Genomic DNA, 23366 nt, shown 5'->3' on the forward strand with positions numbered 1-23366 from the left:
TTTAAATCTACCCTAGCATTTCAAAATTTCAATTTAATACAGCGAATTTACAACCCAGGTAAGAGCAACTGATAGAAGTTTTTGTTAGTGAAGTGGGCTGATTCCTTTTGTAATGGTGAGCAAAAGACTCTGAGAACTGCTAGAGATTCTTGCAGCCCACCACGGGTCCAGTCCAAACGCTTAGCCAGATGAATTAACAGAAATGCAAAATAAATCAAAGTAGCTTTCACTTTACATAGACGAGTTAATAAGCAGCCACACACTCGTATTCACACTCTCTCAGTAGACTAGCCCAGACTGGAGCTGAGCAGATAAATAAAACAATGCCCAACTCCCCAGATGGGCGTGGGGGCACTCCTGGCACCCATGTTCCAGAACAGAATTCTCAACCAACGTCTTGGTGAGAACCTACCGGAGGAGTTAAGACTGCGTCTAGTCCCCCTTCTCGGTAGCAAATTGGCTAGTCCCACACAAACAAACAGCTGTTCACTCAGAGTTTAAACAAATTCCCAAATTCAAATAAATTCCAAATTCCAAATTCTAAATTCTAACAAATTCCAAATTCCAAATTCCAAATTCCAAACAAATTCCAAATTCCAAACAAATCCCCAATTCCTAAGGGAGCTCTGTGGCTTCCCGGGAGGTGATCAAGCTCCCCTTCCACTCATTCCAAGTGGGCCAAATGGTAGGGGATTGGGGCCCCTACCTTACCAATTCTGTCGACAGGTCCCAAGGTTTGTCCGTCCATACTCTCCAGATGCCGGCCGGGTCCTGGGCTGAGGTCCGGGAGTGCCCGGAGTTCCCTCGGTTCAATTCTGCTAAATCAGCAGAGTGGCGCCTTCTGGGGGCCTATCTGGCTCCCCAAGTCCTCAAACCCAGTCCACACCGGAGGCCAAGAGGCCACGATGGGTGGTTCCCCGGTCTTCCTGAAATGTCAGGGAACCAATTATGTTACAGAAAAAACCGGACCAGAACCAAACAACGCTCTGAGAGTTTGGAGTTACACTTTATTCACCGCGGCGGGCTCAGGGAAATGAATCCAAATCTAAGCACAGCTATAAGCAGAACTTCCCTTTTTATAGAAGAGCCAGCCCTTTGTGTGCTTGCTGGCGGCGGCCTTGAAAACTATACAGTTCTATCCAATTAAAAAATGCACCTGGCATGGCATTGGGTGTATCTAGTCTCTGGCCTACAAGGTCAGACAGCTAAGTTTATCTCCCCCACTATTCAAGCAGGCTAGAAAGCAAGTTACTTTTTCAGAATAAGAGGCCATCCAAAGAATAGCAGAGAATTCCAAACAGTAGTTTTACAGAATAGGGGTTTTCCTTCACATAATGAGGCAACAGATTCTATTCATTCTAACAAAGACTTGTTTCTCTTCTGTCTTCTATACCTTCTGCTGTTACTGCTTTAGTTCAGATTCTCATCACCTTTGTCCTGGAATATTACATAGCCTCCTATAGTCCCTGTGGTTTATTTATCTTATATTTCAATGTTTTCTGTGCATTTTTCTGTTTTCTTAAATGTATTTAGTAAGCCATACAAGTTAGTTGATAGGAACCTGAGTTTATAAGTGGATGAATCATGTCAAAAGTGGAAAGAAAAGTGTTTTTGGGTTACTACAAGAATATTGTTAGAAATTAACATCAAAAGTCCTTCTTTATTTGAACACATCTGAGTACAGATTTTAGACATAAGAGCATAGAACTCATTCAGCTCAAATGACTCAGGAAACATTTGGAAGATCAGAGGAACCAATAAACAAGCTAAGTCAATTTCCTGAGAATACAGTTCTTTAAAAGCGCGGCTGTCTACCTGCCAATTTTGCAAAGTGAAATGAAAAGTGGAACCTTTTAGGAAATATTTCTAACTGCCTGGGCCTGCATTTGGAGCGCAGGCACTCAGCTTTTACAAAAGGAATTTAATAGCAAGAGAGACTCCTTAATAATAAAATAGTTTTCTTTTTCATTCTCATTTCTGATAATTTTGAAAGAAACCCCTCTGAGAATGACTTTATTTGGTTTCTAGAACTTAAAGATCTTGGGTCTTAAATTTGGGGTACTATTAGGGAAAATGGAAATATAGGGCTGTACCTTAGATTTCTGACATTGTAAATGAACAGTTGGTAAGTTGATAAAGGATCAGTATAAATTTAATTGATACTATTGATGATGCAGAAGTTTTTAGTAGAGAAACAGTATGATCCAGGCTGACTTGTGAAATCTGGAACATATTCCTTTAGAGGATTTATCCATTTTATGATTCTCTGAGGAAATTACTTCACTAAAATATTATTCCCCAAAGTGTTATATTCTGTGAACAAAATCTGACATTTTGTTCAGCAGCTTTGTTCTCTAGTTGCTGTTCAACCCACTCATCTTAATGCCATTAGCAGAACTACATGGCATACTTTCATTTGCATAATTGCATCAGCCAAATTATTAATGAAAAGTTTAATAACAGGCCCATAATTGGTGTATCTAAGATTCTGCTTGGTGTTCTGAATCAGATGACAATGCAACTGTACTTGGTGCACTAAATTTTCATACCCATGAGGCAATCCAAAATGCATTTATCCATTTGGTTAACCTCTGAAGGTACCCACTAAAATTTTTGTTTTAAATGTGTTTATGGCTCACTGGATCATTGTGGCCACAAAACAACAACCTTCAGTTAAGGTGGGTATGGTCTTTACTATATTTTCTTTTTTTTTTTTTTTAAATATATTTTATTGACTTTTTTACAGAGAAGAAGGGAGAGGGATAGTTAGAAACATCGATGAGAGAGATCGATCAGCTGCCTCCTGCACGCCCCCCACTGGGGATGTGCCCGCAACCCAGGTACATGCCCTTGACCGGAATCGAACCCGGGACCCCTCAGTCCGCAGGCTGACGCTCTATCCACTGAGCCAAACCGGTTCGGCCACTATATTTTCTAAATGTTATCTATATAAACCCTCACATGCAGATCAGTTATATTTGAAAATTTTATTTGAAAGTTAATTGTTTGGGTCATGAACTGCATTTTCTCATAGGAGCAAGATTTTTTCATTAGAATAAAAGACCTCTTAAATAATAAATAATTGAACTGAATTCCAATGTATAATCATACAATCTGGCAAACAATCATATATTCTAGACAGCATTCTAGTGCTGAGGAATATAGCAATCAATAAGAAAAACATGTCCATGTTCTAAAATAGCTTACATTTTTGGAATTGGGTAGGTGGAGTGGGCAGATTTATTCAATAGAAATAAATGTAAATTAATGGTTAATATAACTTACTTTTTATAGCACTTATATTAATAAGATAGTGATACTGAGAGAGAATGACTGATGAAACCCATTAACTAGAAGCTTAGGTTTCTCTCAACCAGGCAGCATGATTCTGCATCAGTTCTCACCCTAGGACCATATAAAAGAGAAGTAGGAAACTATTGAAAGTCGAGGGGAAAAGTATTCCAGGCAGAGGAAACAGCAGTGCAAAGACCTTGATTCAGGAAAAAGTTTGGAGTATTGGAGTGACTGAAAGATAGCCACCGTCTATAAGTATTGTGAGTGATGAGGAGAGCTGAATAAAGTAGTTTGGAAAGGTACACAGGATTCCGATGATGTGGAGATTTGTAGGCCATGGTTAAAAACAAGTTTGGTATTTTTTTCATGGATTTCACTGGAGGAGGATGAGATCTTATGGATACATTTAAATAATGACTGGAAGCTGACGTGAGAATGGGGTTAGGAAGCCAGACTGGAGTTAAGGAGACTATTGGTGGAGGTCTGAGAAGATGTGATTGCTGATTGGCCCAAAGCTGGACCCAGGCAATCAGAGGCTCCTCTCCTACCCCCTCCCTTCAAAAGTTTGTTCTGCCCCATAGCTGGAGCCATTTCAAGAACACATTCTTGAGAGAGTAATGTGTTGTTAGACTGTTTGGACTGAATACATGACAGAACCCCATTAAGGCCTCTATATAAACTTTTGAGATTTTGGAGGGCGGAGGTAGCAACCAACTTGTTTTTCAGTTCCCCAAGACAAGTCTGGTGTGTAAGTTCCCTGGCTTATTAAAACTCTCACTACCAGTATGGAGTGGTCTGCCTCTTTCTTTGGTCTCGTCTTGCTTTTTGTGTTAGGGGGCAGTTTTCGATTTCACCCAGGGAACTCCCATAATTGGGAACCAACAGAGACCAGTTAAAGACTGTTGCAGGTTGGCTAGGTGCACACGTAGTGAGTATAGCCCTTTTAGTGGTAAGAAGTGATCAGATATACCCTGACCAGTTTGGCTCAGTGGCTAGACTAGAGCGTCGGCCTGCGGACTGAGGGGTCCCAGGTTCGATTCCGGTCGGGGGCATGTGCCTTGGTTGTGGGCACATCCCTAGTGGAGGGTGTGTGGGGGGCAGCTGATTGATGTTTCTCTCTCATTGATGTTTCTAGCTCTCTTTCCCTTTCCCTTCCTCTCTGTAAAAAAAAAATCAATAAAAAAAAAAGAAGTGATCAGATTTGGAATATATTTTGTTGTTGTGTTTTCTGATGAATTAGATAGCAGGTGTGAAGATAAGAGAAGTAAGAATGACTACTAGGTTAATGGTGAGAGCACCTGGATAAATGGTGATACAGTTTTTTTTAAAGTGGGATCCATTGGGAAGGAAGAGATTGAGAAGATGGAAGTGAGGATAGTGAAATCAGTGGTTAGGGCAGATTTATATTGTTTGAGACTCCAATAGAATCCAACTGGAGATACTGATGAGGCCGTGACTGGAGACTAGAGATATAGACTTGGTAGCTATCAACCTATAAACTTGAACTCAATAAAGTTATTGAATAAAATTATAAATGGAGAAGAGGGGAGGATAGAGCCTAGGCCCTAGGGGGAACTTTAGCACTTAGAACTTTGGTGAAAGATTACCAAAATTATCAACTTAAAAGGCGGGGGAGTACATGTCACTTTCCAGTTCAAACTCTCCAATGGTTTTCCTCCACACCTATGAGGGAATTCATGGTCTATCACGGGCCCTCAGTTCCCTCCTCTCCTGCCATTCTCTTTTTTGCTCTTTCTCCGCTAGACCCACTGTCTCTCCTGCTTTTCCTTGAACACCCCAAGTATATTCTTATCTCTGGGCATTTGTTCTTGCTTTTTCTCCTACCTGGAGTGATTTTATCCCCAATATTCACCTGGTTCTCTCCCTCCCATTGTTCAGATTTCTATTAAATTGTTAACCGAGAGCATTGTCTGACTGCCTAGTGTCCTCTGATGACTCTTCAATAGTAACTTTCTTTTCCTATGTAGCATACTGTCTGGCCCTTATTAGATGATGAGAGCTAGCCTTATAAGCTATATTCAAGCTAAAGAATTGATGACTGATACTCTATTAGTGGATTATGTTTCCATTTGCATTTTCAGTAGGGCCTTGTAGATCTCTCTTAGACTTTGAGACAGAGATAGGGACAATGCCTGAGGTATGTTTGATGATAGTATTTTCAGCACTTATTAAGTTATATTAGGTAGGATTGTTTATATGTAAAACTGGCCCTTACTCAGGACTTAGTATTTAATAATGATATTGTTCTATAGTTGTTATATTTAATAATATTATTTAATAATGATTTAATATGTTTCATAGTATTTAATAATAATATTTAGTAAGTTTTTCTAGTTGTTTGGCCTATTGATTTGTCTTGTCATGTTTATATAGTGAGAATATTTACTTATTTTCTGTTAGCATGTTACATTTCTCATTTATTTACTAATGAGTATCAGTATTCTACAAAAGTGATGTGCCCCCTTAAAGTAAATATTTTCTATAAATTTGTTATATTTTTGGATTATATAGTTTTATTTTAAAATCTATTCATATTATATAGTTAGCAAGTGTTAAATATATATATGTTGTGGATAATTTTTAAAAAATTGCTTAATTTAGATCAATGACCACTTACTCATTGTTGAAAGCTTAAATTTCATTCAACTGCCTTACTTAACTGCCTTAATTTGGACTCTTAGCAAACAAAAAATATTTTGAAAATTAACAATTATCCTGGGGGAAAATAAATTAAGCTTTAGAAAATAATTTTGAAATTGTATTTATAATTTAACTACTGATGTCTGAGTGTAGAAATTTTTATGAATCTTGAATATAGAATTAGCATTTTGATTTGTAGACCAATCTATTCATTAAAAAGAAAATTCTTGCTTGAAAACAAAAGCTTTCATAGTAATGCTAAAATGTGACATCTTTTTTCTACTAAAATATTGAATCCAATTGTTTCATATTAAGGTTGCCTTATTCTCCAAATAATATATACATGTGCTAACAACCATTAAGTTAGTATGAGTCATTACTAAGGTAAAGAAGCACTTTTTTTGATTATTAGGAATTGCTGCTATATTAGTACATAGTGCATAATATAACAAAGTCACATCTTGATCTTTATAGTTGATATGATTTGTATGAATTAATTAAATAACAAAGTAAATCAGCAATATTAGCAGGGAGTGCCAATAATGAAATAGTAGTAGATAATAACAGTAAAATTTAAAAGGCAATAGAAACTTTCCTCACCAATGTTTTTTTTTTCTTACTTGGTTAAAATATTGTAAAAGCAAGACATTTTGTATAACTTGTTCTCTCTTGCTCTTACTGGCATAGTGTGACTGTGTTTAGAATCAGTATAATGAACACAAGGTAGAAGGAATTAATGGAAGCAAATCATGACTCTATCTTATCAAGAAATTGATTAACTCCTGGATAGTTGACTGCACCCAATTACTGTGCTGCATTAAAACTAGCTATCAATAGTCTAGTCAATGCCTCTTAATTTAAATTATATATTAATTAGAGATATTATATTTCAGGTGTTCATTGGACCACTTTATAAAACAAGAAAGCCATTTAAAGATTAGCATTGTAGACATTTTAGGAGAAAGATACCATGCTATTGAATACTTATGAAGTTATTAATGATGATGCAAATGATAAACTGCAGGCATTAGTTTGCTTTCTAATGTATAGAAATCATAAATTTCACTTTCCATTATTGCCTCTTGGTTTATTATACCAGTGGTTTGAAAAACTGTTATTTTTTCATATATATATATATATATATATATATATTAGAGGTCTGGTGCACAAAATTTGTCCACGGGTCGCTAGGCATAGCTGGCGATCAGGGCTGATCGGGGCCAGGCCAATCAGGGCTGGGCCAGAGAGGAGGCGATGGTCACTGGGCCGGGCGTTGAAGGAGCAGATAGCCAACGCCAACTCTGCCATTGTTGGCACCCCGCCACTGTGCAGTTCCCCCCTTCCCCCACTTCTCCTTCCCTTGTTGCCAGCAGCTGGGCAGCAGACCGATTGGGGCCTGCTGGCCGGGGGGAGGGATGGGGTACAGGAGGTTGGCCACCAGCCCCGAGGAGGGAGTGGCCCTTGGCCCCCCTGGGAAAGGAGCCGCATCTGCTGCCACCCACCCCTGGTTCCCTGTCCCAGCCCGGGGGCCAGGGGAGGGACTGGGAGGTTGGCTGGTTGGGGGAGGTTGGCTGTGGGAATTCACTGACCATCAGGGAGCAGTTCCTGCATTGAGCGTCTGCCCCCTGGTGGTCAGTGCATGTCATAGCGACTGATTGTTCTGGTCATTTAGGCTTTTATATATATAGACTAGTGGTATGGTGCACGAAATTCCTGCATGGGGGTGGTTCCCTCAGCCCAGCCTGCACCCTCTCCAAGTGGGGACCCCTTGGGGGATGTCCGACTGCTGGCAGTTGGACATCCCTCTCGCAATCTGGGACCGCTGGCTCCTAACTGCCTCTGCCTGCCTGCCTGATCACCACTAACCTCTCTGTCTGCCTGCCTGATTGCCCCTACCTGCCTCTGCCTGCCTGCCTGATTGCCCCTAATGCCCCTGCCTGCCTGCCTGATTGCCCCCAACTGCCCTCCCCTGCCAGCCTGGTTGCCCCCAACTTCCCTTCTCTGCTGGCCTGATCTAGCCCCCAACAGCCCTGCCCTGTTGGCCTGATCTTGCTCCCAACAACCCTCCCCTGCCGGCCTGTTCGCCCCCAACTGCACCCCCTGCCAGCCTGATCACCCCACACAGCCTGCTGTTCAGTCGTTTTGTTGTCCCTCACTAACCACCCTGCTGGCCTGGTCACTCCACGCAGCCTGCTGTTTGGTCATCCGTCCAGTTGTTTTGGTCGTGATGGCCCCTGGCTTTTTATATATTAGAATATTAGTTAAGATATTAGATAAAGTTGGTGTATAAGACACATTCGGATTTTATTATTTATTTATTTATTTATTTATTTATTTATATTTTTATTAATTTCAGAGAGGAAGGGTGAGGGAGAGAGAGTTAGAAACATCAATGATGAGAAAGAGAGAGAGAGAGAGAGAGAGAGAGAGAGAGAGAGAGAGAGAGAGAGAGTCATTGATCAGCTGCCTCCTGCAATGGGGGATCTGGCCGCAACCCAGGATGTGCCCTGACTGGAAATTGAACTGTGACATCTTGGCTCATAGGTCGATGCTCAACCACTGAGCTATGCCCCCCGGTCCGGGTTTTATAATTACACTCACTCCAAATAAGCATTTATATTGACCATGAATGTAAAGTAGTTTTAGAAAAGAAATATATTTTTTAATTCAGATAATTGTAGTGTATCTCGAGTACTGGCATCTAGTAGTAAGTGATACATTTTGAGTATATGGTAATATTCTTTTAACCCCAGGGAAGTAGGGAGGAGAAGAGGGGAATATATTTCTTAGACACTTACCATGTTCCAAGTCTCTGTTCTAAGTGCTTTACATATATTATCTTATTTAGTCCTCTAACAATATAATATATAGGTATTATTATTTTTTAAAAATATATTTTATTGATTTTTTACAGTGAGGAAGGGAGAGGGATAGAGAGTTAGAAACATCGATGAGAGAGAAACATCGATCAGCTGCCTCCTGCACACTCCCTACTGGGGATGTGCCCGCAACCAAGGTACATGCCCTTGACCGAAATCGAACCTGGGACCCTTGAGTCTGCAGGCTGACGCTCTATCCACTGAGCCAAACCGGTTAGGCTAGGTATTATTTATTATGTCTATTTTATAGAGTAGGATACTGATGCATAGAGACATTAGTAAATGGTCAGCCAGAATATAAACACAGGTAATACAGTATAGATCCTCATAATTTTCACTGTCAAGGAATATATTATACTGCTTTGGTATGTAAAAAAATAAATGTATGTGAAAGATCTTTTTAAAAGAACATATAGGAGTCATTAAAACTGGTAACTAGCAAGTGAGCAAAGAGACCAATAAACAATACCAGTTTATTTAAAAGGCAAAGTGTATTACCTTTTAATATGTGTAGAATTATTAAAGCACATAGAATTAATGTAATTTTTATGAACATAGAGAAGTAGCTACATTATATAAAATGTAAATGCATAGAATTGATCAGTAACTATTGTTACAAAGGAAATAATAAAGTAATAATTTTGAAGAAATTAGAATATTATGCTTCTTTATACAGTTATGCAGTTAAAGTAGATATTCCCCTGAATATTAACAGGGAAGAGAAAAGAAACATAAATGTATGTAATAATTAGCTGGAATCTGATGCTATAGCAATGCTTCCTGGATTTTGAGCTGTGTTACCTATAATAATAAAAGCATATATGCTAATTAGACCAGACATCCTTCGGGATGACCTTCTGGATGAAGCCAGGGCTGCGAGGGAAGCCTGGGTCCCGGGTGCCAGAGGGAAGCTGGTGCCAGCAGCCGGGGGAAGGAAGGCCTACTGTTGCACGAATTTCGTGCATTGGGCCTCTAATAATAATAAAACTAGATTATATTGGTATTGGAATAATCCAAACACTCCCTCTGATTTGCTAATATTGTTAACTACCTGTGCAATGCACAGCTCATATTATTGTTGTCATGCTTTGCATTGCTGTGCAGTATGCCTCTTGTCTCCACTTCTCACAGCTGGGCCTTTCCGTTTTAACCAGCATATTAGATTCAGGGTAACATGAGGATGCTTTTCACAAAGTGATATAATGCATCCAATAGGTAATAGCAGTATGATTTATGTACGTCTACACTAATTTCAAAATTAAGTTCTGTGTATTATTTAGATTATAACGTAAAAATTAACTCAGCAAATATTTATTGATCTCATGGTCAGTTTGGGAAAAGCCCAAGAGTTAATAGGATTAAATACTTTGAAGTTTTTCTCAACTGACAGCCACCCTAGATTGCATTTGGTCTATGTCTGTGAGCTGGGGAAAGGTACCTAGATTTATTACTGGAAATACTAATATGACTATAGTATAATGACTCATAAACTGGAAAAACAGCACCACAGTAAGAGATAATAAAGCAGTTCATGTTATATACCTAGATTTTATTTTTATATTTATCTAACTACAGACTGTCTAAGAATATCCATTATAGGACACTAATTATATTACTAATATTGTATAAATGCATAGGGCATGTGAGCCATTGAGATGACCAAAGAATGGGTTCAGTGTTGACAAATATTATATTCTGATCTTTGCATTTTGAGTAGTAAGTCTGTTCCTTGATAGGGAATACACTAACAGAGACAGTGTAAAACAACTACAAAAATGCCATAAATATTTAGGGACAAAGTGTGCAATAACTATGGAGATAATGTGTGTAGGTGCATTCTATATCTTTTTGTTGCACATTTTATTCATTTTATTATTTTAATTTCCGTTTTGTGTCCAGCAATGGTGATATTTGTCTGTTCATTGTTTGATAGTAGTATGTGTCTCCTCGGATATTGATAATATGCTCAAGACTTCCGTTTTATTTTCTTTGATAACTACAGCACAGAATAACTTCTACTCAGACATGTTAGTGCATTGGCCAGAACCCTTTCATATGTAGCATGTGCAGCTTCCCATCAATATCAGTATCTCTGGAAAAGAATTCTGGATCCCTCATATGATTTTTGCTGCTCATTCAGAAGAGCAATGATAGATTCCAAATCTTTAGTATTTAGTCCTAACTATATGCAGTGAGTCTTAGAAAAATTTAGGGTTGCTTAAAGAACCCAGAAACATTTTTGAAGTCTAGTTTGAAAATGGAAAAGACATAGAATTACTAAGAATATTTAATTTAAATATGTGACAGCTTTACCTTAAGTACTTTTTCCCTATTTGAAAGCAAAATTTTAGATGATTTGCAACTTTATGAAGGTATTGTCATTCCGTCAGCCATCACGTTCCAGGTCCAGATTATTTTCTGTCTCTCTCTCCCTCTCGATACTGTATCCCCTCCCCACAATGTGCAAGTACAGTTTACACCAAATCCCGTCACTTTTCTGTGCACTGTTCCCTACTATTTTCTGCAACTTCAGTTTGATCCTTAACACTATGCTTCTTATTAATTGCTATCGCCTTCTGATTGATCTGGCTTCCAGAGTTTTCCTCCCTCCTCAGTCCATTCTGCAAGCTGGTACCTAAATAATCTTCAGAATGCTTCTGATTTTCCTAAGGCAAACTTTTTTTTTTTTTTTTTTTTTTTTTTGCCTGGCCAAGGGACCCTCCGCAGTCTTGCTCTTCATCTTCATTTCTGCCTTTTCATTTGGACCCAGTCTTTCCTCATTATGGATGTGCCTATAGCTCTGATCTGTGCTCTAGGACTACAGTGGTCAGCTTTCCCCTCTCCATGATCTTATTCTTACCTGGCTCTCAAGTCTTACTTCCTTTGGGAAAATAGCTCCCTGACTAGCCTAGCCTACAGTGGTCTTTTTTTCTCACATGGGCCTTAGAGCACCCTTCCTTCACTTCCCTACTTTTTTTTTTTTTTTTTTTTTTAACTGAATTACATTGTTTTTACTTTTGTGGCTTGTTAGTCATTTAAAATTTTTATTTAGTAAAACCTAAAACAACATTTTGTTCGCTGTCATTCTTTTTCCCTTCTTTTCTGAGCTTTGTCTGGCCCCATTCATTGCACAAATTTGGGGAGATCGTCTACTTTTTCCTTTAGGGCAGATCGCAGTTACATATGGGCTCAACTAGAAAGTGGCTCTGCCTAAACCATCTCCATATTTCTTGCCCGAAATATCCAGATGATGTTGGAGCCCTTATTTTGTTGGCATGTGAAGCTGCATTGCATTTATGATATTTAACTTCTTAGGCAGCATATCCATGTAGAATATGAGTTAGCTCTGACTTTGCTGCTTAGAGACTGCTTAAAACATGGGTACATCAGCCTCCTAGAAGATTAGTTTCTTTTTATGTGAAATGAAGTATTAATAACAGGTCGTGCATTTTGAAAATTAAAATCATCGAGTGTACTCTAATGAACTTTATAGTGTTTTATACTTGACCCAGTTTCAGGCACTTACGTATGTACTAACATCAACTCATGCAGGAAACTGATTGAACCCTCAAAACAAGTTTGTGAGGGGGGCTAATACATGTTAGAGAAGAGGAACCTGGTGAGAAATCACGTGCACAGTCACAGGTAGTGGAAGTGGTACTGGAAAGACACGTGGCAGTGTGGCTCCGGGACCAGCTGTAGCCAGGACCTCTCTGTAAGAGGCGCTGGTACTGTTAGCCACCACTGCTCTGTGCTTTCCCACTTTGCCCCCTCAGCCAAAAGCTTAGCGGATTCAGAGACATCCAAAGGCAAGCCAATGGCGACTTCAAATCTTGGAACTTTTTCCCATTTCCATTTTAATGTGAAAAATGAACGCAATGTCTAAACACAGTAACAAACCTGCCCTGGGATTAAAAGGACAAAATGCTGTATAAATTTAGGGGAGAATCACATTGCTAAAATGAATACATATTGAGCTTATTTTATTTAATATTAGAAGTTAGAGAAGTCAGCATTTCAGTAATGAAGGCAATGCAAGTGTGATTTACAAAATATATAGTATAAAGACAGCCTGGGGACTCATAAACTTTAATCCTTTTGTCTATTTTAGGACTTTCTGGGACAGGTGTTTTGTACATTGGGGGAGATTGTTGGTTCACAGGGAAGTCGCCTGGAAAAGCCAATAGTGTAAGTATTTTTAAATTCAGACAATGAAATGTTAACTCTCATTTTTATTTTTGCAGTTTGGAATTGATAAATACATGCTTGTGCACAAAATGTGGGTTTTAAAATCTTATTTATGAGTTTTACTTCAAAAAATAATTTTGACATGTTCATAAAGGATAAGTTATATTTCAGCTGTCATATGCCTTGCTACAAAATGTTCACAAAATGAAATGAGCACATTTAAACAAGGAGATATGTTGTTTTCCTTTTGGTGTACTATTGTCTTAGATTTCATACTTTTTCTTATTTAGAGAGTATTTTATTAGTTTCTGTTATCAAACACATGTAGATTAAAACCTTACATATTTAATACAATGGAAACATTGTTGAATGTTTCTAGACCGATATGGCTGTTAATTTCTGTACAATGCCAACCCAACTCAGTACAAATGGGAGAGTTTTTCTGAAGTTGACAGCACAGCTTCCAAAAATTCAAAAAAAATGTATTTTTATATATTTATATAAAAAGACCAATAGCAGTGTGGTATGCATCAATAGCAGCAAGATCTTTTCCAAGTTCTGCAGTCATGTGAACAAAATTATAGAGATATCTAGCACAAACCATTGAAAAAAAAGAAAAAAGATTAAAAGGTCCAGAAAACAGCAAAGTTCTGTTACTCCTGTGATACCTGGCACCATTTTTTTTTTTTTCATTAGCTTCTTTGTCATCATCTGGAAAGAAAACATTCTAGAATAACATCATCAAAACCAGCTCTGATAAAGCATGGTCACTACTATTGCACCATAAAGCAGGTAGAAGATATTTTACATTCACAGAGGTATGATGTAGTACTGCCCTCCATCTATAATGCTAGTGATACAATTTTAAAGGCATTGTTTGAGACTTGATTCTGTTTCCCCAGCAGAGGGCCTCAAGAGAGGAATGACAACTTTTTGAAAGACATTTTACTCCTGGGTGCAGGACTATATGTAGCACCACCTTTTATACCATATGTTTAATAAATGCATTTTTGGTGATTGAGGTGTTAACTTTTATTACAAAATTGGTTTGTAAAGGAGGAGATAGGTGTAAATGTTAGAGAAGGTGGTTTCTGTGGGTTACATCTTCCACCTTCACCTTCAATTACTGGAATCATGCTTCATTTTTTTATTAGTTGAATGGGATAATCCTATTTTCTCTAGTTCCAAAAACACGGAAAACAAACTCCTGACATTTTTTCCTTATTCTTTCCTTCCCCTGTCCTCCTTCTTCTCCTCTTGCTAATTTTAATTATTTGGATGCACCTAATTGTTTATAAAAGATCAAAAGATCTGGGAAGAATACTAAGGCATATGCAGAGCTAAATGCAATGTCTAAAGGTTTGGGGAATTTTGAATCTATATCTTCACCAGTCTTTTAAGAATCTTAACCTTACAAAATAAATGTGAAAACTCCACATATCTATTCACCTTTGACATCAAACACTATGGCCAAGGCATCATTTTTACATTCCCTGCATAAAATTCAATACTTAATGTGTTCAGTGCTCTGCAAGAACTTCTTAAGATAAGAGGTCTATGAATTCTAACTGCCTTTATTTAATTTGATTTTCTTAGAAAATTACTATAAAATGTTGGTTTGGAAACATTTGGCTATGAACTACCTTTTAAACATTCTTTTCAAGTGTAACTTGTTTTCACATATAATTATAGGATGTGGAAGCTTATTTAAATATATTTTGTTCACTTTAATAGATAAGTAGTACGTTATTTATAAAGCAACTATGCATAAATATTTTATTAAGTGCATATAATTATTTAATGAATATAATTATTATTGCATTTTTTAGTCTAGTGCTCAAGTCCATTGAGATTCCTGGAAAATCACAAAATCTATCTTTATTATTTTTTTTCAGGAAAAAACATCAATAATATAAACAGTGACAACTTAAAGATAGTTATAATTTTTATTTCTGAGCAACAGAGTAGATATTTTTATGGAACTTGCACTCATATTTTGAAATTAATTTTATTAGAGATTTTTATCTGATTTTTTCTCCATAAAAGGAAATCATAACTTTATTTCAGAAAGCTCTTAAATTACATAGCATTTTTTCCCCAGTGAAAAATCATTGTTATATTAGTCCTGAAACATGTTAAAAAGTTTAATTATATTGGTTGCAGTATATGGTAAACAGAATATAGAGTTCGTAAAAATAGGTTTAACTTTGGGAGTATGTGAACATTGAGTTAATAAAGATATTGTAATAGTCATAACCTACATGTCTTTTTCCACCCACATATTGTGCAAGCTGTGGTCCTTGTTCAGCTAATTCAACAATTCCGACTAGATAAGACTAAGGAAAACAAATTCATGCTACTTAGATACCTAGAGTAGTGATTGGCAGAATATGCAAATGTGGGGAGTATTTGCTGGCATTTGAGTTGCTAGCATTTTACATAACTGGAAGAGATGAGATGTCCTTTAGATTTTTCCTAGCTCCTGTTGAGGACGGTGTAGCATAAATGAGTAAAGCCTTAGAACCCTGTTCAGATAAAATGAAGGTATTGTAACTGCACACTTCATGTCATCTGAGGGTATTTTGTAATTTAGGAAAATGTTGATACTATATCTATCTTATTGAAAAAGTTCTAATTAATTCAGTTTTTTAAAACTATGCGCAACTAATCTTTTATTCAGCCGTTGACCTTATTGGGCAGTCTTCTCAGGCAAATAGACATTATGAAAGGATTTAAAGGTGGGCTTAATGTTTGAGCAGTGGGATATTTTAAAATTTTAGTAAGTATAGCTAGGCAAATATTGGCATTAAATGGGTGACAAAATGACAAAATCTAGGGCTTGCGAGTGGGAAAGAGATTGGCTACAAAAGAATGAAGCAAAGAACAAAACGATAAGAATGGTAGAATGGTGACCTGCTACCTGAGGAAATTACATTAACTGCTTGAGATAAAGAGAATGCGAGAGAAGGAATTCAAATGGAAGATTAACCAAAAATAGGATAGTGAAATTGAATGTCATTAGCCTCCTAATGGAAGGATATCTTGGATTTATTAATTAAAGCATAGAGGAATATAGTCACATGCTCTCATCTGAGCAATTACTCCGACTCAGTGGATTGGGGGGAAGGGGAGTATTTTGTAGTCATTCACCCTCTTGCTTGAGAAAATAATGGCTTTTATTAAAAAATTCTAGCTAAGAGAGAAGCATGTGTCTCGAGGAAGGGGAACATGGGGATTGAAGAACCAGGTCCTCTGAACTGAGCATGCTTGCTGTCTTGGGTTCTTGCGAGTTCGAGTGCTTTAAGAGAAGATGTAGCTTCTATTCAAATGGGGTTTGACCCCTTTCCTTCAATGTTACTGAAAAGCAATCAAAAGCATTCATACACTTTGTTTTAAAACGCATAGTTAGGGTGAGGAAGAGAGTGAAATGCTGTTTGCATGGAAATTTTCTCTTTCTGTAATGTCAGAGTAGCTCTTCAGAGCAGCTGGTCCACTCCACGGATGTGTGCAGATTCCACCCTCATCCCTGCTTCCCCTGCTCAGTGACATCCTTTCCCATGTGCTTGCTTTTTAAAATCAATCTAATGGGCAGATGGTGGGGAGAGATCGGCAGGGTGGACGATACGGAATATTTCAGTAGAAGAAAGAATAGCTTTGGAAGAAAGGAGGGAGCCAGTGAGAAAACTGGAAATAATATAAGGTCAGGGAAGTGTTTTCTTCTCTGATAGGCAACTTTAGGACAAACCCAGTTTCTAAAGCCTTCATGATTTACCATATAATATATGAAAATAGTGGAATAGATAAAAGCATGATAGAAATAATGAAGTTCATATTAAGGAAATGATATGTATTTTACATGTATCTCTTACATCTCTAGCTCATAGTCCCTTTTGCCACCCCCTGTTCCTCTCTTCCCCTGTGAACCTGTCCTGGCCAGGACTTAGCGATGTAAAGATAACATTGTAGGGTGGTCACTGAACATCCTACCAGTTTTTGTGGTCAGTTCCTCCTGGCTGGAGGTAGAAATAGATTTTGTACACTCTCCCGTTGCAGCCGTGACTTTTGTCAGTCTTGTTAAGAGTTAGGGGATTGTCCCCTGTGGATGAGTATAGGCTTCCGAATGCAGCACCAGACACCTCCTGAGGCAGATAATCCACCTGCAGTTCACAAAATGGACTCATCTTGTGTCCCGGATGTTATTTTTCTTAAATGGCATCATCAAAGTGACTTAGTGCTTATTTACTAATTTGTTTTAGATTAGAGATTTATTTTCCAATTAGTTTCCCCTTTGTATTCTAAACTATTCATAATATTCCCTTGTTTTTTTCCCTTTAAATGGCCCAGTTTAAATTATTTTCTGTTCAGGTATTCAGAATAATTTCTTCTAGCTTCCTAATTGCAATTGTGTTATATCTCTTCAGAAGTAGACTTCTTAAAATGATGATAACTAGAAAATTTGAAGATGCAAAGCAGGCGTAGTAGAGCTTTAAGTTATTTATTATTAATCAAGTCTTTGAGAACTAAGTTATGTTTATTACAAAGGAAAAATAGTTTCTTGTACATAGCCATATGCCCTATTAAATAATCCGCATTTGAATTTAAACTCATCTTTTTATTTTCTGTTTTTCAGTTATTGTTGTCATTTTAAAATATTTTTCTCATTTTTTATGACAATAAAAGTTATTTTTTAGCCCTTACCGGTTTGGCTCAGTGGATAGAGCATCGGCCTGAGGACTGAAGGGTCCCAAGTTCGAGTCCGGTCAAGGGCATGTACCTTGGTTGCAGGCACATCCCCAGTAGGAGGTGTGTAGGAGGCAGCTGATCAGTGTTTCTCTCTCATCGATGTTTCTAACTCTCTATCCCTCTCCCTTCCTCTCTGTAAAAAATAAATAAAATATATATTTTAAAAAAAGTTATTTTTTAATATCTTGTAGAAACTTAGGTGAACTACTTTGAAATTGATGTTTAGCTATTTTTAATTTACTTTTTAATAGCAACTCAGGATTTTTACAATTTCCAACAGTCTGTTCCCTTGGATTCAAGTTTTTAGCAAACACATTTCTCATATCTTAATTCCGTCCTACACTTTGTTTTCCCCTCCCCCTCCGAAAATGAGTCTTGTGCTACTTAATTTGTCTGCAACATTTACTGTGACTTCCTATGACTCATCAGCTCTTCTCTTTTAGATCATCCCATTATGATCTGGCATTATACCCACTCGGCAGTGGCAGTGTGTCTGTTCATGCTGTGAGATTGTATCTAATTTTCTGCGTGATGCTGTCAGTCATACTTCTTCTATCTTTAGGGATCTCAGTGGTGGATTCAGAAAGTCTTCCAGAATGCTAGGATCAGTACCAGTTTAAGAAAGATTGCCATTTTCTACTCTGGGAGGCAAGCATTTATTACATTCATCAAATAACAGACCTGTTTGTTCCTGTTACTCTGATCCAGGCTTGACTGACTGGTTCTGTATGAGAGCATGGGGCAAGGAGGCAGGGACTGGTGTGATGAGAAAGGCGATTCTGGCTCTGGGGAGGAGCTGGAACTCCAAGGGTGACTGAACTAGCAGAGGTTTTGGCATAGGGAGCAGGTTGTGTTCTTTGTAGGCTGGCTGTTGCAGCATTTGATCTTGGAGATTAGTGGAAGGTAGAAAATAAGAGAGGGATCCAAGAGGGATTAGTAAGTGTCCTGATAGGTGTTGAAGACTACAGGGATAGGGACTTGGAGGCAGGTGATAATTGGAAGACCAGCTTGCAGTGGTCTAATGGACACAGAATCCCAGCTCTGACATAGGACTCAAGAATGAAGTCCTGTGGGTGCTGAAGTTCAATGAGAGAATTATGGGGAGGGGAAGAAAAACAGAAAGGAAGCTTGGGAATAAGGCAGAAGACATGACATTAAAGCACAAGAATAGGGCTTGAGGGCAACTTGAGCCTGAGCCTTAAAGGGTTGGTTTAAAAATCTGACTCAAATGTGGCCTTATTCTGAGAGCTGTGCTGTGGCCCTCGTGCTTGTAGAGATCAATAGTCAGTGTGAGAAGGAAGAGGAGGAGGAAGGACAGGAGAATGGTTAGTCTTGAAGGTGAGAAACATACAAATTTACAGTGAAGCAGTACATGTCTTTACTGTGCAATCTTTGCATGTGAACATACCGTGAACTTTGGGGGAATAGTTGACCTTCAAAGTCATCTTTATTAACTTCCCTGAAAATTAGACTGCTACTGTTATTCTCTGGTTTATTTTACTGGGCAGAGAATATTGGACTGTGAATGAGATAAGGTTTTTAGTCCTATTTGATATTTTTTCCATTGAGTTGTAGGGGTTCTTTATATATAGTAATTTATATCAGAAATCCTGAATATTAAGCCTTTATCAGGCATATGATTGCATATACATCCTCCCATTGCCTTTTCACTCTGTTTATGTGTTCTATGAGGTACAGATGTTTTAAAATTTGATGTCCCAGTCATCTATTTTTCTGTGCTTTTGATGTCATATTCAAGAAATCAGTCAAGACCAATGTCATGAATATTCTCACTGTGTTTTCTTTTAAAAGTTTATAGTTTTAAGTCTTACGTTTAAGTTGATTTTTATATATAGTATAAAACAAAGGTCCACTTTTATTCTTTGTATGTAGATATGCAGTTTCCTCACACCAGTTGTTGAAGAGATGGTATTTTCCTCATTGAATGGTGTTGGAATTTTTGTTCATTTGACCATATATGTGAGGGTTTATTCCTGGGTACTCTATTTTATTTCATAGGTCTAGTTGGCTGTCCTTATGCCAGCACCCACACTATTTTAATTACTGTAGCTCCTTTGTAATATGTTTTGAAATCAGGGAGTATGAGTCCTTCAACTTGGTTCTTTTTCAAAATCGTTTTGTCAACTTGGAGTCCCTTGAGATTTCATAGAATTTCATGATGAGTTTTTCTTATTTATTTATTTAGTCTAAAGTTTTATATACACTGAGTGGCCATTTTGCTTATAAATTTTTTACATACAAAATACTAAGGTAGTATAATGTTTCAGGTATTACTTTTATTATTGTGCAGTGCTAAGTATTCACTCTTTTCTATTCTTTTATTTTTTTAAACAATGAGTTTTTAAAAATGTTTTAAAAATTGACATTTGTCATTAGTGTCTAACCAAAATTTCTTGACCAATAAATGTGATATATTTTAGTAAATTTTCTATGACATAATATTTGGTCCATTTTACAAATGTTCCATAAGTTAAAGCAAATTTGAAGTATAGGTAGAAATCCCTGAGATGAAAAGATTCTTTGAGTGGTTGGTAGGCTGACTATTTCAGGTGAGGTCAGGGAGAAATGAAACATTTGTTATGGATTTAGGGGATGAAAAGTGTGGCTCTATTGAAAGTGTTGGGAAAGATGAAACTAGAAACTTAACAGTGGCTGGGTTTTATGAAGGTGATTATGTCCTGATTAGTAAGTTTAAAATTACCTAGGATGTATGTAGAGCCACTGGAAGATGGAAGGCTTCATGATTAGCATTAATGAGCAGATCAGTCTGGCATCATGGAGAGGATAAATGAAAGGAGTACCAGCCTGAGACCAGATAGGAGCAAGAAAAGTCCAGTAACCCAAGCAAAAGTGTAAAGGTATGAACCAAGAGTGGTAGCGGTAATGGAGAAGTAGTATGCGTTATCGAAAAATGTTACAGTTAGGAAAAAACCCAGCTGTAACAATCAACCAAAAGCAAAACAAACCACATCAAACAGAAAACAAGCCACCCAGTCTCTCAAAAGGCCTTTTATTCTTCGTGCGCTTAATTTTGGAAAGAATTACTTATCTCTAATAATTCTCTTGAGATAAACCTTTAACTGTTTTGAGCTTGAGTTCTATTGTTTTTCATATATGCCACAAAATATCACAGTAAAAACAAGTCTGGGAAACTTTTCAAAACATCTTTTTGGGATAACTTTCTACTTTGATATAATTTCAATTGTATAGAAAATTTACTAGAGTTGTACCAGAAACTTCTGTATGATCTTTACACCCGGAATGTTTACTTTGAACTGATGTTAACTTTGTTTTATGGGCTTTATCACTTTCTCCCCCACCTCCATCCCTCACCTCTTCCTCTCTAATATTTTAGATTTTGTTGATTTTTCTGAACCATCTGAGAGTAAGGTGGAGACATTGTGCCCCATTTCCTCTAAATGCCCGAGTGTATATTTCCTATAAGGATGCTCTCTTACATAGCCATGAACATGATGATCAAAACCAGGGGACTTCGCAGTGATACAATTATATTATCTAATCCACACTCCATATTCAAATTTCAACAGTGGTTCCATTAATGTTCTAAAGCTATTTCCCCCCCCCAATTTAAAGTTTAATCAAGAATCACACATTGAATTTAGTTGTCCTGATTTTAGTCTCTTTTAAACTGGAATACTTCTTTAGCCTGTCATTGTCTTTTCTTGCTTTACAATGTTTTAAATATAGACTTTATATTTTAGAATTGCTTTAGATTTACAGAAAAGTTACAAAGATAGTGCAGGGAGTTCCTGTATATTCCTCATCCAGTTTCCACTAACATTAACATCTTACATTACTCTAGTACATTTGTCACAACTAGGAAACAAACATTGATACATTAGAATTAACTAAGCTCCAGACTTCATTTAAATTTCACTTGTTTTTCCATGAATGTCCTTTTTCTGTTTCAGAATTCAGCTCAGGATATCACATTGCATTTAGTCATCTTGTCTCCCAGTATCTTCTGTTTTTTGACAATTTCTCCAACTTTCCTTGTTTTTGATGACCTTGCCAGATTTAAGAAGTACTATAGTCAGATATTCTGAGATTGTCCCCCAATTTGGGATTGTCAAGTGTTTTTCCCATGGTTAGATGGGGGTTATGGGTTTGGAGGGGAAGGAGACAAAGGTGAAGTGCCTTCTTATTGCATCGTATCGGGGTACATGACATAAACATGACTTACCACTGGTGGTAGTAGCCTGGGTCACTGGCCAAGGTAGTTTGCCAGGTTACTAGTGAAATTGCTCCACATAATGGCATACTTTTTGTTGTGTAGTACAATCAGTTCTTTCTGTATATATTTTGGAGCTATAACTGTAGATGCATTCAGTATTGATATCATATCTCCCTAATTAATTGAATCTTTGTTATGACACAGTAACTATTTCTAGAAATATTTAAGTTTAAAATCTATAGGTTTGCTATTAATGTATATACACTGGTTTTCATTAAGGTTAGATTTCTCGCCCTGAGTATATCCATTCTTTCCTTTTGAATTTTCTGAAGCCTTAAATTTTGATATCTATTGTAAATTACTAATGGATACATTTTATTATTATTTTTACATAGTGTGACAATTTTTGTTTCTATTTTTTATTAAAAAATTTTTTTTTTATTGATTTTAGAGAGGAAAGGAGAGGAAGAGAGAGAGAAACATCAGTGATGAGAGAAAATCATTGATCGGCTGCCTCCTGCACACCTCATGCTAGGGGTTGAGCCCATAACCCCGGGCATGTGCCCTAACTGGAAATCAAGCTCTGACCTCCCGCTTCATGGGTTGATGCTCAACCACTGAGCCACACCAGCTGGGCTCTCCAAATAGTCTTGATTATTTTTATTGGCTTTTGCTAGTTACCCAGCTTTCCATTTTTCTCTATAAGTTTTAGTTATATCATCCATATTTACATTTTGTATACTATGCATAATACTTCTGAAACTGGACACAATGTGTTGGAGGCCACCTGTCACTACTTGAGCCAAATTAAGCAGAGACAGGGTTGAATCCTATCTGAGCATTTATTCCAATAATTCCGGCAGCATGGGGAGAGCAGTTGGTCACCTGGGAAAATTCTACTCTGACCCCCCACTTGCCAGTTGGATGATTGTATACACACGAGGGAAAAGTTAGCTATGAGCAACTGTGAGCTGCAAGTGTAACATGGAAAAGGGGAGGGTCGGGTCTCAGGAGCTCAAAGTTTGGGAACAAGGTGGCTAATCTTGTATGATGTTACAAACAGCTCAGCCTGTTCCTGGGACCAGAGAATGGCCAGCATTCCTGAGAAAAACTCCTGGAGGGGGTCAGGGTCCGGGCACAGCAACCAAATCAAAGTGTGTCCTGTCCTTGGTCTGTTCTCAAAATGTATTTCTTTTCTTAGTAATTGACTCATCGAGACATCTTATCTTTTTACAGCCTTGTTTCATCCTGCAGTTTCCCAGGGCTGTAAGAAAACCTCTTATCTATAATTAGTGAGGTGAATAATTATTAAACAACTGTGGCTCTACTCTTATTACATGCCCTTCCCCACTATCATTTCTACAATTCTATGTCCATGTTGGATT

General features: G+C 37.6%; 1 protein-coding gene across 11 annotated transcripts in view; it reads left to right on the plus strand.

Moving 5' to 3' along the window:
* CPNE8 (copine 8) overlaps window positions 1-23366 on the plus strand; it is a 197581-nt gene that overhangs the window by 64052 nt on the left and 110163 nt on the right. For 7 of the 11 annotated variants that reach the window (XR_004966369.1, XM_036301658.1, XM_036301655.1 and 4 more), the window contains one exon: window positions 12946-13022. The exons of the other annotated variants lie outside the window; for them this stretch is intronic. Coding sequence is in view for 6 of the 7 variants with exons in the window: in XM_036301658.1 (XP_036157551.1) it covers window positions 12946-13022 (77 nt within the window). In the remaining variant the exon portion in view is untranslated. The remainder of the gene's footprint in view (window positions 1-12945; window positions 13023-23366) is intronic. 11 annotated transcript variants of the gene reach the window in all.

Source organism: Myotis myotis, unplaced genomic scaffold (assembly GCF_014108235.1).
Source record: "Myotis myotis isolate mMyoMyo1 unplaced genomic scaffold, mMyoMyo1.p scaffold_m19_p_3, whole genome shotgun sequence".
NCBI classification, from domain to species: domain Eukaryota; kingdom Metazoa; phylum Chordata; class Mammalia; order Chiroptera; family Vespertilionidae; genus Myotis; species Myotis myotis.